Genomic DNA, 13,762 nt, shown 5'->3' with positions numbered 1-13,762 from the left:
GTCCTAAGAGCAGCCTAACCAAGGAGATGGACTTTAGGAGCTGCATTTTCCAATAAGTGACTCAATCCAAATCTGAAATGACTAACGCAGTGCATAAAATATTTTATTCACATTTTAACTCCACTGGAGTCACAGATGAAGTATCATCTTCTTCTATTCCAAGAATGAAGTCTTCAGGTACCGTCTCAGGTGCTATCTGAGCTAACTGGTCATCATAAGAACGTAGGGTCCATAATTTCTCTAATTCATAGATTTCTCTGGTTTCTGGAAGCATCAAATGAATCACCATGCTGCCTGTCAGGGACAGATAAGAGATACAATGAAGGAATAGTTCATTTGCTTTTATTCTTACCTTACAACACACACTGGCTAACTCTAGGAATAGAGCAGTGGTTCTCAAGTGTGGTTCCCAGATTAGCATCACTGTGGACTCCATCCCGGCAAAAATACCACAGAAGTGATGCTACGCCTTTCTCAGTGTACCTACAGGAGGCATATGTCAATATATAACATTGCTGGTGATAGTAACTTTATCAAAGAGACTAAAGGTGTCAGGATTCTCTTCGGTGACAATTCTCCATGGGTAACACACTTCTGCACATCTTTTGTGCAAACACACTGACTGCCTTTTGTTTTGACTATCCAAGAATGTTTGTATCATGAATATTCTTAACAGAAAGATACTGCCTCCCTCCAGGGCAAAGGGCAGCTTTGCTTACAGCAGCATTTCTCAATTAGGTAATAATGGTAATGTTTAGAGTCATTTTTGATTGTCACAATTGGAGAAGGGAGGATACTGCTAAACATCGTACCGTGCACAAGAGACACCCCTCCCCCACATGCAAAATTACCTGGTCCAAAACGTTAATAGCGACAAAGGTGAGAAACCATCAGAGCAAAAGTAGGCCTGCTTCCTGCCAGTTATAAAAAACCTAGACACCCTCATCTGAGTTCCAGTTTTACAACTGTGTGTGCTGGTGTCATCTGGCCCGTGTTGCCCTATGGAATCCAGAGCTCAGGAAACCAGTGCAAAATGGATGCTGGCTACTGCTGTGAGTAATAAACTGTTCTTTGTCTCTAACCCTCTAATAGTCTTGTCTTTTACCAGTGTCCATGAAAACTGGCGGGACAACGTATTAGCTTACAAGCAGAATAAAATCTCAGATTCCTCAGTTCTTGACATACAGTTATGTTTTCCCCTTTGTAAATATTATCTTGTTGGGAGGTGCTTTGAAACTATGTACACATTAATACCCAAAGTTGTTAGATGTTTTCAAAATTCTAGTCTTCTGCTCTTGTCCTTTCTTGTGCCTGGAATAACCTCATCCTCATCTCATTTATGCACCACAGCCCCCAAACCTTCCTCTACCACTACTAAGGAATCTCTCCCGCCTCTACTATGTTATCCTGTTGTCCACCACCTTCCTGATCTGTGTGGCTAGGAGATACACACCATGTAGTATATATCTTCCTCCAGGAGCGCATCATCTAGGGTACTTTGGTTTGGTTAGGTGAAAATTCTACATGTGAATAAGACCACCTGGATTATAACTAAAAAAACTTTTGTTACCTTAAACACACTTCAAAAATCTTACCTGGAAATACATTCATCAATTTGATCGCAATCCTTTTGCAACTGAAAACAATTCAAGATTAGCGTAGTACCAACAGTTACCTGTAAAGTACACCAGAATAACTTACCAAAATCCACGCACAGCCAGTCATCAGTGTCCTTCCCTTCTATCTTAACATGAGGGTCACGTTTACATTTCAGGTGTTTGTACTGCAAAAAGCCAGGTGGTTTATTAAAGGGAGAGGGGATGGGGGGAAGCCTGTTCTTGCTGAAGGTCTTTTTTTTTGTTTTGTTTTTTGTTTTTTTTTTTTTTTAAATCTTTCTTACTCATTTCTCATTGCTATACTTTGCCCTGTGATGAATAACTTAGGGAAACTATTTCTCCCTCTAAATCTTATTCACTTTCACCTCTCTCCTGAATTCTCCTGCCCCAGCCCTTCTGAGAGGGTCACCCCATTCATTCACCAAGGTACCTCTGAGGCTGAAAAAGCTAAGCTCAGTCAGCATTTGGTACCCACCTACATCCATCACTTGTGTTCATCCCAGCTTCCCTTCACCTTTAGGGACTGCAGATACTACCTTCTGCTTATAAAGCCAGGTTGTTTCAGTGCCACTGATTTCATCTCATCTGCCTTTATGACATGTTAATGGGACCCCGTCATCCTATAAATGTGCTCGGTTCTTTTGTTAAAACAGATATACTAATATCAAACAAGATGGCAATTAAGTAAAAACTGTTACAAGAGACAAAGGACATCTCATATACATCACCCCAAAATCAAAGGAAATGATAATTAGGGCAGGAAAAAGACAAAATCAATGAAACTAGGATTTGGTTCTTAGAATGACTAAGAAAAAAGACAACTAAAATCTGAAATGAAAGAAGTGACACTACTGATTTTAGAGAAATGGGATTGTAAGAGTATTATGAGCAACTGTACACCAAACAACTGGGTAACCTAGACGAAATAGCAAAATTTCTAGAAACACAATCTACTGACTGAATCATGAAGAAATATAAAGTTTCAATAGACCATAACTAGTATGGGGACTGGATCAGTAATCAAAAATCTCCCAACAAAAGTCCTAGACCAGATGGCTTCCCTGATGAGTTTTACCAAATATTTAAACAAGAATGCAATACTCAAATTCTCCCCAAAAAATTGAAGAACAGGGAACACTTCCTAACTCATTCCATAAGACCAATACCCCTGATGAACATTTGATGCAAAAATCCTCAACAAAAATACTAGCAAACCAAACTCAGCACCATATTAAAAGGATTATAGACCATGACCAAGTGGGATTTATCCCTGGAATGCAAGGTGGTTCAACATATAAAAACGGATCAATGCAATAACACCACATTAACAGAATGAAGAAAAAATCTATATGATAATCTGAACTGACGCAGAAAAAGCATTTAACAAAATTCAATACCCTTTCACAATAAAGCACTCAACAAAGTGGGCATAAAAGGAAATTACCTCAACATAATAAAGGCCATGTGAGAAAAGCACACAGCTAATATATTCAATGGTGAGACTGAAAGCTTTCCTGTAAGATCAGGAACAAGACTATGCCTGCTTTTGCTACTTCTATTCAACACAGTATTGGAAGTTCTAGTCAGAGCAATTTGTCAATAAAAAAAGGTACCCAAATTGGAAAGGAAGAAGTAAAATTATCTCTGAAGACAATACAACTTCATATGTAGAAAACCCCAAAGATTCCACAAAAAAAAACCCAGTTAGGGCTACTAAACAAATTCAGCACACAAAAATCCATCGTATTTCTATACACTAACAATGAGCAACCTGAAAACAAAGTTTTTAGAATTCCATTTACAATAGCAGAATAATACTTTTTTTTTTTTAGTTGAGACGTTCTTGTTTTGAGTTTCGCTCTTGTTGCCCAGGCTGGACTATAATGGCGCAATCGCGGCTCACAGCAACCTCCACCTCCCAAGTTCAAGCGATTCTCCTGCCTCAGCCTCCTAAGTAGCTGGGATTACAGGCATGCGCCACCACGCCCGGCTAATTTTGTATTTTCAGTAGAGACGGGGTTTCTCCATGTTGGTGCGGCTGGTCTTGAACTCCCGATCTCAGATGATCTGCCTGCCTCGGCCTCCCAAAGTGCTAGGATTACAGACATCAGCCACCGTGACCAGCCTAGCAGAATAATCTTAACCACAGGAGCAAAAGACTTGTACACTGAAGACTACAAAACACTGCTGAAAGAACTTACAGATGCCAGTAAATGAAAAGATACTTCATATTCATGGATGGGAAGACAATATTGTAAAGATCCAATACTACCCAATGCAGTCTACAGATTCAGTGCAATCTATATCAAGATCACAATATTTTTTGAAGAAACAGAAAAATCCAACCTAAAATTTATGTGGGGCCAGACACGGTGGCTCACACCTGTAATCCCAGCCCTTTGGGAGGCCAAGGCGGGTGCATCACCTGAGGTTAGGAGTTTAAGACCAGCCTAGCCAAAATGGTGAAACCTCATCTCTACTAAAAATACAAAAAATTAGCTGGGCATGGTGGCAGGCGCCTGTAACCTCAGCTACTTGGGAGGCTGAGGCAGGAGAATTGCTTGAATCTGTGAGCCGAGATTGTGCCACTGTACTACAGCCTGGGCAACAAGAGTGAAACTCCATCTCAAAAAAAAAAAAAAAAAAAATTATATGGACTCTCAAGGAACCCCAAATAGCCAAAACAATCTTGTAAAAGAACAAAGTTGGAGTCTCATATTTCTTGATTTCAAAACTTAGAACAAAGCTATGGTAAACAAAACAGTCTGAAACTGGCAAAAAGACAGACGCACAGACTGATGAAACAGAATACAGAGCCCAGAAATAAACCCTTGTGCCTATGGTCAAATGATTTTCAACAAGGGAGCCAAGACCATTCAATGCACAAAGGACAGTCCTTCCAACAAACGTTGCTGAGGAAATGTCCACATGGAAAACTAACCGCCTACAAAAACTAACTCAAAATGGGTTAAATATCTAAACAGGAGACTTAAAACTATAAAACTCTTAGAAGAAAATAGGGAAAACATGATACTGGTTTGGCAATTATTTATTAGATATAATACCAAAGACACAGGCAACAGAAGAAAAAATAAATTGGACTTCACCAAAATTAAATACTTTCGTGCATCAAAGGACACTCTAAAAAGAGTAAAAAGGCAACCCACAGAATGGCAGAAAACATCTGCAAATCACATATTTAATAAGGGATTAATATCCAGAATATATAGAGAGCTCCTACAACTCAACAACAAAACAACAACCAACCTGATTTTAAAATGGGCAAAGAGTCTGGGCAATATAGTGAGACCCTGTCTCTATAAAAAATAAATTAGCTGGGCACTGTGGAGTAACTCCTACCACTCTACTTTCTGTCTCTATGAATTTGACTACTCCTACTCCTCTAGTCCTAGCAACTTGGGAGGCTGAGGTGAGAGGATCACTTGAGCCCAGAAGTTCCAGGCTGCAGTGAGCTATGACCACACCACTGCACTGAAGCCTGGGCAACAAAGTGAGACACTGTCTCTTTAAAACAAACAAAAAAGCAAAGGACTTTTCTTCAAAGAATATATACAAATGGCCAATAAGCAAAAGAAAATATGCTCAACATCACTAATCCTTAGGGAAATACAAATAAAAACCACAATGAGATATCACGTCATGCCCATTAGGATGGCTATTACCAAAATGAGAAAATAAGTTGTTGATGAGGATGTGAAGACTGGAAACTCTGCACTGCTAGAGAAATGTAAAGTGGTGTAGCCACTATGAAAGAATACAGGAGCTCCTCAAAAAATTAAAAACATTCAGCTTTGTGCTAGGTTGGTGAACAGAAAAAAAAATTAAAAACAGAATCACTATATGATCCAGCAATCCCATTTCTTTGCACATACTCCAAAGCATTAAAAGCAAGGACATAAACAATTTTTTTTTTTTGAGACTGAGTTTCGCTCTTGTTGCCCAGGCTGGAGAGCAGTGGCACAATCTCGGCTCACTGCAACCTCCACCTTCCAGGTTCAAGCAATTCGCGTGCCTCAGCCTCCCAAGTAGCTGGGATTACAGGAACCCTCCACCACACCCAGCTAATTATTGTATTTTTAATAGAGACAGGGTTTCACCATTTTGGCCAGGCTGGTCTTGAACTCCTAACCTCAGGTGAACTACCCGCCTTGGCCTCCCAAAGTGCTGGGATTACAAGCGTGAACCCAGCCTTTTTTTTTTTTTTTTTTTTTTTTTTTGAGACAGCGTCTTGCTCTGTCACCCAGGGTGGAGTGCAGTAGTACAATCTTGGCTCACTGCAGCCTCAAGCTCCTGGGCTCAAGCAATCCTCCACCTCAGCATTCCAAGTAGCTGGGACTACAGGCACACACCACCAAGCCCAGCCAATTTTTTATTTTATTTTTTGTCTTTTTTGTAGAGATGGAGTTTCACCATGTTGCCCAGGCTTGTTTCAAACTTCTGAGCTCAAGCAATCCGCCCACCTTGGCCTCTCAAAATGCTGGGATTACAGGCATGAACCACTGCGCCCAGCCTCATGAACAGTATTTCTATACTCATATTTATACCAGCATTATTCACAATAGCCAAAAGGTGGAGGCAATCTAAGTGTCCATCAATGAATAAGGGGATAAACAAAATGTGGTATATACGTAAGATAGAGTATTATTCAGCCTTAAGAAAGAAGGAAATTCTGGCACATGCTACTACATGGATGAACCTTGAAGACATTATGCTAAGTCAGATAAGTCGGTCACAAATCTATGATTCTACTTTTATGAGATACTGAAAAGTAGTCAAATTCATAGAGACAGGCAGTAGAATGGTAGCTGCCTACGGAAGGAGAAATGGGGAGTTATTGTTTAATGAGTTCAGAGTTTCGTTTTTGCAAAATGAAAAAATTTCTGGAGACGGATGGTGGTAATGATTGTACGTCAATGTGAAGGTACTCAAAGCTACTGAACAACACAGTTTAAAATTGTTAAATGGGCTGGGCACAGTGGCTCATGCCTGTAATCCCAGCACTTTGGGAGGCCGAGGTGGTCAGGAGTTTGAGACCAGCCTGACCAACATGGTGAAACCCCATCTCTACTAAAAATAGAAAAATCAGCCAAGCGTGGTGGTGGGTGCCTATAATCCCACCTACTCAGGAGGCTTAGGCCGGAGAATCACTTGAACTCGGGAGGCGGAGATTGCAGTGAGCTGAGATCGACCCACTGCACTCCAGCCTGGGCGACAGAGCGAGACTCTGTCTCCAAAAAAAAGATTAAACGGTAGGTTTTACGTTATATATATTTTACCACAAACAACAAAACTTTCTTGCCTTTGCATTTCTCTCATCTAAAATCTTTGTAAAGGCAATTTCTATTTCTTTATTCTTTCACAGAAACTTCTCTGTAAAACCTCCCATTCTTTTTACATCCGCAAGTCCAATGGTCACTAAGTCTTCTGACTCCATCCCACTATTACATCTGATAGAGACCCTGGTATGCTGTCTTTGTGTATCTCTTCTTTATGCTTTCCTAGTTCTCTTCCTATCTCTCCAATTACCCTGTTTTTGGCATCTTCTTCTGCTCTGTCATGTACCAGGGTTTTGTGTACAGGCCCCACCTTTTTATTTTACAACCCTTCTCTATACAATTTTGGCTACTCTTTTGGTCTTAACTGCCTCCTCTATGACCAATTCTCAACAAACTAAGACTAAGAAAGGTATGATGGCCCTGTGGAATGGTACCAGAGTCAGCTAGAGGCTTCCAAGTACTTTCTTCCTCATTCTGATTCCTATTCAGCGCAACTGGAAAACAATCCCCCTTTCTTTCCTCAACTAGACCTGTAAGGGCAAGGTCTACATCTTTTTTGTTCTTACCTTCCCAATACCTCGTACAGTGCTTGGGAACACTGGACATACTCAAATCTTTGAATGAAACTCCAGGCCAGCACTGTCCAATAGAACGTTTTACAATGATGAAAATGCTTTACGGCTGTCCCATATGGTAGCCATTAGCCACACGTGGCTATTGAGCATTTGAAATATAGCTAATATAACTGCAGAACTGAATTTATATCTTTTTTTTTTTTTTTTTTTGAGACAGAGTCTGGCTCTGTCACCAGGCTGGAGTGCAGTGGCACAATCTCAGCTCACTGCAACCTCCGCCTGCCAGGTTCAAGTGATTCTCCTGCCTCAGCCTCCCGAGTAGCTGGAATTACAGGCACACGCCACCACGCCCAGCTAATTTTTGTATTTTTAGTAAAGATGGCATTTCACCATGTTGGCCAGGATGGTCTTGATCTTTTGACCTTGTGATCCACCCACCTTGGCCTTCCAAAGTGCTGGGATTACAGGCTTGAGCCACCACACCCGGCTGAATTTATATTTTAATTTATAATTAAATAGGCACATGTAGCTAGTGGCTACCGTAATGGATAGTGCCTCTAGAAATCCCTCTGGTTATACTGTCTTCTAGCTTGCCTCAGGTTATAAAATATTATTTTCCGGCCGGGTGTGGTGGCTCATGCCAGTAATCCTAGCACTTTAGGAGGCTGAGGCAGGCGGATCCCCTGAGGTCAGGAGTTTGAGACCAGCCTGACCAACATGGAGAAACCCGTCTCTACTAAAAATACAAAATTATCTGGGCCTGGTGGCGCATGCCTGTAATCCCAGCTACTCAGGAGGATGAGGCAGGAGAATCACTTAAACCCGGGAGGCGGAGGTTGCGGTGAGCAGAGATCGCGCCATTGCACTCCAGCCTGGGCAACAAGAGCAAAACTCCATCTCAATTAGAAAAAAAAAAAAAAAATCTTCCTTGCGGTCACAAGAGAAAAGATTTTGATATATCCTAACTCAATAGGGCTGGATATTTGCTCCCATATGTTTCACTATCAAAGAACATAAAATGAATTCATGCAAATTCTGAAAATTTGGGCTTCTTCTGTAACTTTGTATGATGGGTTTACCCTCTAAGTGTTGCTCCTTGGCCTGATGCACTGTCACTACTCCACTCAGTTAATGGTCCAAAAGAGAAAAGAAAGCATCCTACCATTTTCACAACGTAGAAGGCCATGGCATGTAAGTGTCGGGTAGAAGTTCCACTAACAATCACAAAGTAATCTGTATATCTCATTTCTGGAGGAACCTGGATCACACAAATGTCTCTTGCATTTTCTTGCCTCAGAAGTGAAACCATCATATCGATGTCAAACTTGGGACCAGTATGATCTGAAATGCACAAATAGTTGTTTGTATCAGGATGGCCAAGCAGATAGACGTGTATGCACCCAGAGATGCCGGCAGCTGACTGTTCCTCCATGAGGGTGTTTAGATCCAAAGTGTTTTTACAGATAGCAGGGTAAAGGCCTCCTGGAAGGTGAACCTGGGCAGTAGTATCATAGCACCGCTCAACTTTTATGGTCAGGGTGCTCAGATTACGCAGAGCCACTATACATCCTTCGCTATTAACCATATGCAAGTAGAACCAGACACCAGTGACAAATGACTTTCTACTGACTAATACTTAAAAGGAGCAATACACCACAATCACAGAAATGCTGTGCAAAGAAAAACAGCACCACAAAATGGGTAGGAGGTGATATCCTGGAGCATATTAAATTGAATCTCAGTCATAACGGGTCACAGAATTGTGAGCTGGAAGGGCTCTTAGGTAGTATCTGGTCCACAACCTTCAGTTGAGAGATGAAGAAACTGAGGCCTAGGAGAATTACTGTGGCCTAAGATCAGTCACTGAAAGAGCTACATTTTTGAGTAATTATTATTTTGAACCTTCCAGTTTTCATATAAAACCACCGGGTTATTAACAACTGTTACCTATGAAAATCTAATTTTTTTTCCCGTAAAGATTTAGATATTCTGATCTTCAGCTTGGAGTATTACAGGCTGTAAATTTAAAAGCTCGCCCAAGTTCTAAAGCCGACTCCAAAGGACCTAGCAGCTAAGCCCACTAAGGCCTCTCCCTCTCATACTCTACATTCTTAGATGTGATTTACCATTCTTAAGTTTCTAAAAACGTCAGCAATAACGAGAGGATATTAACTTGGACCCATCTCCTACTGGCGCTTCCTAGGCACCCCTTCGCACCCAGACCCTGGCTCCTCAGAATCCTCAAGCCCCAACAGTCCCCACAAACCCATTTCCCAGGATCCTAGGAAGAGGGTAAAAGGAAGTGAGGACGGTGAGACTGTGATGCCAAGGGTGGGAGGTGGCCGTCCGGGAGGCTGGGATTTTGCAGTTCATCTCTTGCCCTCAATTTCTTCACTGTGAAACGGGAAGGTTGGCGCCAACAACCTTTGAAGTCCCTTCCAGCTCTGGATGTGCAGGAGTTTTGTGACTCCAAAAGAAATGCACATAGAGGGGAACCCTGAGCCACCTTGGCTGGGACCTGACTCCAGACTGCCCGGAGAGGGTCGCCTTCGTTCTTCTCCACGCCCGTACCTGCCGCGTCCGATTCTGGGCGTCCCTCGTTGACCGTCCCCTCCGCCCGCTCCTCCAGCCCAGGCTCGCTGTGCAGGCCGCGGACAAAGTTTGGGGTCTGGCAAGCCCGGCAGAACGCTGCTCCCACGGGAAGCCGCTGCACGGCCAGCAGCCGAAGCCCGGGCTCGGCTCCAACCGCGGACCCCGCCACCGAGGAAACCGCCCTGCGCCACATTAGTGGGGCGAGCAGCCGCGCCACACGGCCGCCCGGCCCCATAGCAGCAGCCTTGCGTCGGCGTCGCAGGTGGGTGGTACTTCATGGAGCCCGGCCGGGAAATTCTACGTCGATGCGTGGGCGGAGTCAAGGCCTGAAGGACGGACCATGGGCGGAGTCTGCAGCCCGTGAAGACTGCAGTGACCCGGAAGAGCTACTTGGGGATTAGGGCGTGCGGGAATAAAGAACTGGTGTTGCTTGCCCACCTTGCTTTGCTTTGTGTCGCAGTAGCGCATTACGTGTCACTTTTTTTTTTGGACTCTGTCCACTAATGTAAGGCTCATGAAGGCAATAATTTTTGTTTCATTTTTAACTGTTCTCTCCACAGCACCTAAAACAGTTCCTGGTACTGAATGTCCAGAAGTTGCTGTTAATCTGATTAGGCTGGGATTAGGACATATAATCTACCCTCTCTCATTACCAAAAAATATTCAAGATTCCCTTGCAAATTTGAAATTGCACGAGGAAAATCTGTTATCCTGGGCTAGAGTGGGGTGGGAGGCAGAGGTGTAAAGGACCATTTGGAAACCGTTCTTAGGTCAGCCCATCATCTACACTCCCTGTATGGAGGAGTTTACGCCCAGGGGCGGTACTGTGGGGACCAGCTCTGTAAGAATAAGGAATTCTGAGGTGCCAGCTGCGGTATTAAGTCACAGGACTTGAGAACTGCGATAGATCCCTGGCACGGGTGGGGGGTGGGGGGTTTTGGGGGCGTGGGACGCGGCAGGGAAGCAACTTGCCCAGGTCATACACTTACTGACTGCGTCAGAATCAGAAGCCAGTTTCTGGCTTCTGAACTCCAGGCCTGCTAACTGCTGAAAGGAAGGCTTCATAAAGAGCAAATATTTCAAATGCCTGAAACAATGCCAGACACATAGCAGGCACTCCAAAAATGTTTGCTACATTATTTTAAATAATTCCAAGCACTAATTTTGGGAAGTTTTTTAAAAATAGAGAAATTAAGCATTTGTGTATATCACACCAGATATGTACAACCACTTCAAGTTATTTTTGAAAAGAAGAAAAACATTACAGATTAAGTTTCCTCTGTCCAATTTTAGCCCCATCCTCAATTCCATTTTTCCATAGGCATGAACTTGGCTTTTCTCCCAGCTTCTGGCATCCATTCCGTGTTCCCACCCTTCTCTGAACATCCCAGACCTGCTTTACCACCTGTATTTGCCAGCTCATTTAATGGGTCATTATCCCTTCAAAACTCCCAAACCCTAGACTTCATTCAGTCCAGGATCTTCATACAACAAACGAATCTGTTGTCAAAATCCTGCTTATGTGACCTCCAAAATGTTTCTGTGAGTTCAGCTTCTTGTCTTCATTTCCACTGTTTCTTCCTTAGTCCAAACCCTCATTAGTTCTTGCCTAATTACAGAGACTGCCTCCTACCTGGCTTTCCTGTCTCCAGTCTGTTTCTACTCTTTTCATCCTCCATGCTGCCCTTCTATCAGCTAGAATCATTTTCGCTTTATCTGCTTTTTGCTGTTTTTCAAACTCACCATACCCTTTTTTATTTTTATTTTTTAAAGAGATGGGGTCTTACTCTTGTCACCCAGACTGGAGTACAGTCACACAATCATAGCTAACTACATCCTCAAACTCCTGGGCTCAAGTGGTGCTCCTGCCTTAGCCTCCCAATTAGCTAGGACTACAGGCATGTGGAACCATGGCCAGCTAATTTTTGTTTTTAATTTTTTTAAAGACAGGATCTCACTATGTTGCCCAGGCTGGTTTCAAACTCCTGGCCTTAAGCAATCTACCCCACTGCAGCTGTGAGTACAGGCACAAGCCACCATGCCTGGCAACCTCACCATATCCTTTCAATGCCAAGCTTTGCATATACTTTTTTTTTTGAGATGGAGTCTCGCTCTGTCACCCAGACTGGAGTGCAGTGGCACCACCTCGGTTCACCGCAACCTTTGCCTCCAGCGTTCAAGCAATTCTCCTGCCTTGGCCTCCCAAATAGCTGGGATTACAGGCACGTGCCACCACCCCCAGCTAATTTTTGTATTTTTAGTAGAGACGGGGTTTCACCATGTTGGCCAGGCTGGTCTCAAACTCCTGACCTCAAGTGATCCACCCGCCTCAGCCTCCCAAAGTGTTGGGATTACAGGTGTGAGCCACCGTGCTTGGCCACTACTCTTTTTAGAGCACCCTTTTCCCATTTTTTCATATGACAAACTCAGACTCACTCTGTAAGACATACCTTAAGCATTAAGATATCTCCCCCTACTCTCTCAGATGGCCCCTCAGAAACCCCTCATCCCTTTGTTCATAAATGTCTTTAACATTTATGTTTGACTGCATGATACCCCACTAGAAAAGACTTAGATTTAATTCCACCTCTTCTGTTTATTAGCAGTGTACTATTGAAGTTCTTAATCTGAGCCTCAGTTTCCTCATCTGTAAAATGAGGGAATGATACCTTCTTCACAGAGTCTCGAAAAATTGGATAAAATATGCAGCACAAATTATATACCATAGTGCTTGGCATGTAGTAATCATATGGAAATTAGTATCTGTCTACAAATTGACCTCATGGAGAGGAAATGGCTTGAACCCAGTCATTATGATAAAGCCCATCAGAAAAAGACAACCAGGAACACGTGTGGTCAAAGTTTTTTTTTTCCTGAGACGGAGTCTCGCTCTGTCACGCAGGCTGGAGTGCAGTGGTGCAATCTCAGCTCACTGCAACCTCCGCCTCCCGGGTTCAAGCAATTCTTCTGTCTCAGCCTCCTGAGTAGCTAAGATTATAGGCGTGCACCACCACGCCTGGCTAATTTTGTTATATTTTTAATAGAGACGGGGTTTCGCCACGTTGGCCAGGCCAGGCTCGAACTCCTGACCTTGTGATCCTCCCATCTTGGCCTCCCAAAGTGCTGGGATTACAGGTGTGAGCCACCGCACCTGGCCCAAAGTTAGTTTTATTAACTCGCTGTAGCAAGGGAGACTGCATGCTATGGAGGACAGAGGAGCAGCTCAGGAAGAGGGACTAGAAGGGGCTTTGTTTAGGGCTCGTGCTTATGCTCAGTGAGTCTAAGGAGAGATCAGAGGAAGTGGTGTCAGCTGTGGACTGGGTGCTGTCCTGAAGCAAGGGAAGTTTAGGAATTTTTCTCAGTAATCTTTGTTCAGGAGACAGGAGAATGTTCACAGGGGCTGGAGATGTCATTGGTCAGTCACTCACAAGAGTCGTGTGGTCTGGGGAGAATCATGTCCTATTAAAAACATTATTTTAGGCTTCACTAGGAACATCACATTCTGATTAGCAGCAGGGCTGAGAAACAGACTCAGGGTCCTTGTTCCTTAGAACTATAAAAGTTAAGATAAATGTGGAGTTCTGGCCCTTGGGGAGGATTGATGCTGAAGCTGTGTCTTTGTGTGGAATGATGTGAAATGACCCCCATGTGGAGTCTTCAGGCAAGACCGGGACGTTCCATT

At 43.2% G+C, this 13,762-nt stretch overlaps 1 protein-coding gene across 1 annotated transcript; it reads right to left on the bottom strand.

Moving 5' to 3' along the window:
• Positions 1 to 73: 73 nt before the first annotated feature.
• MALSU1 (mitochondrial assembly of ribosomal large subunit 1) lies at positions 74 to 10,484 on the bottom strand. The gene is made up of 4 exons (XM_001157652.5): positions 10,060 to 10,484; positions 8,651 to 8,829; positions 1,702 to 1,783; positions 74 to 294 (listed from the first exon to the last, which is right to left on the bottom strand). The coding sequence occupies exons 1-4, from the start codon at positions 10,313 to 10,315 to the stop codon at positions 104 to 106; spliced, it is 708 nt and encodes a 235-aa protein (XP_001157652.2). The 5' UTR covers positions 10,316 to 10,484; the 3' UTR covers positions 74 to 103.
• Between the last annotated feature and the right edge of the window lie 3,278 nt (positions 10,485 to 13,762).

The sequence above is a fragment of the Pan troglodytes genome, chromosome 6 (genome assembly GCF_028858775.2).
Source record: "Pan troglodytes isolate AG18354 chromosome 6, NHGRI_mPanTro3-v2.0_pri, whole genome shotgun sequence".
Taxonomy (NCBI): Eukaryota; Metazoa; Chordata; class Mammalia; order Primates; family Hominidae; genus Pan; species Pan troglodytes.
The sequence above is the reverse complement of the archived record's forward strand: the minus strand, read 5'-3'. Positions and strand labels throughout refer to the sequence as shown.

Coding starts and splice junctions, on each gene's coding strand:
- MALSU1 (XM_001157652.5), bottom strand. CDS start 10,315: ATGGGGCCGGGCGGCCGTGTGGCGCGGCTGCTCGCCCCACTAATGTGG. Junction 1,784..8,650: donor CCTTCTACGTTGTGAAAATG/GTAGGATGCTTT, acceptor GGCTTTTTGCAG/TACAAACACCTGAAATGTAA. Junction 295..1,701: donor CTGGCTGTGCGTGGATTTTG/GTAAGTTATTCT, acceptor TGTCCCTGACAG/GCAGCATGGTGATTCATTTG.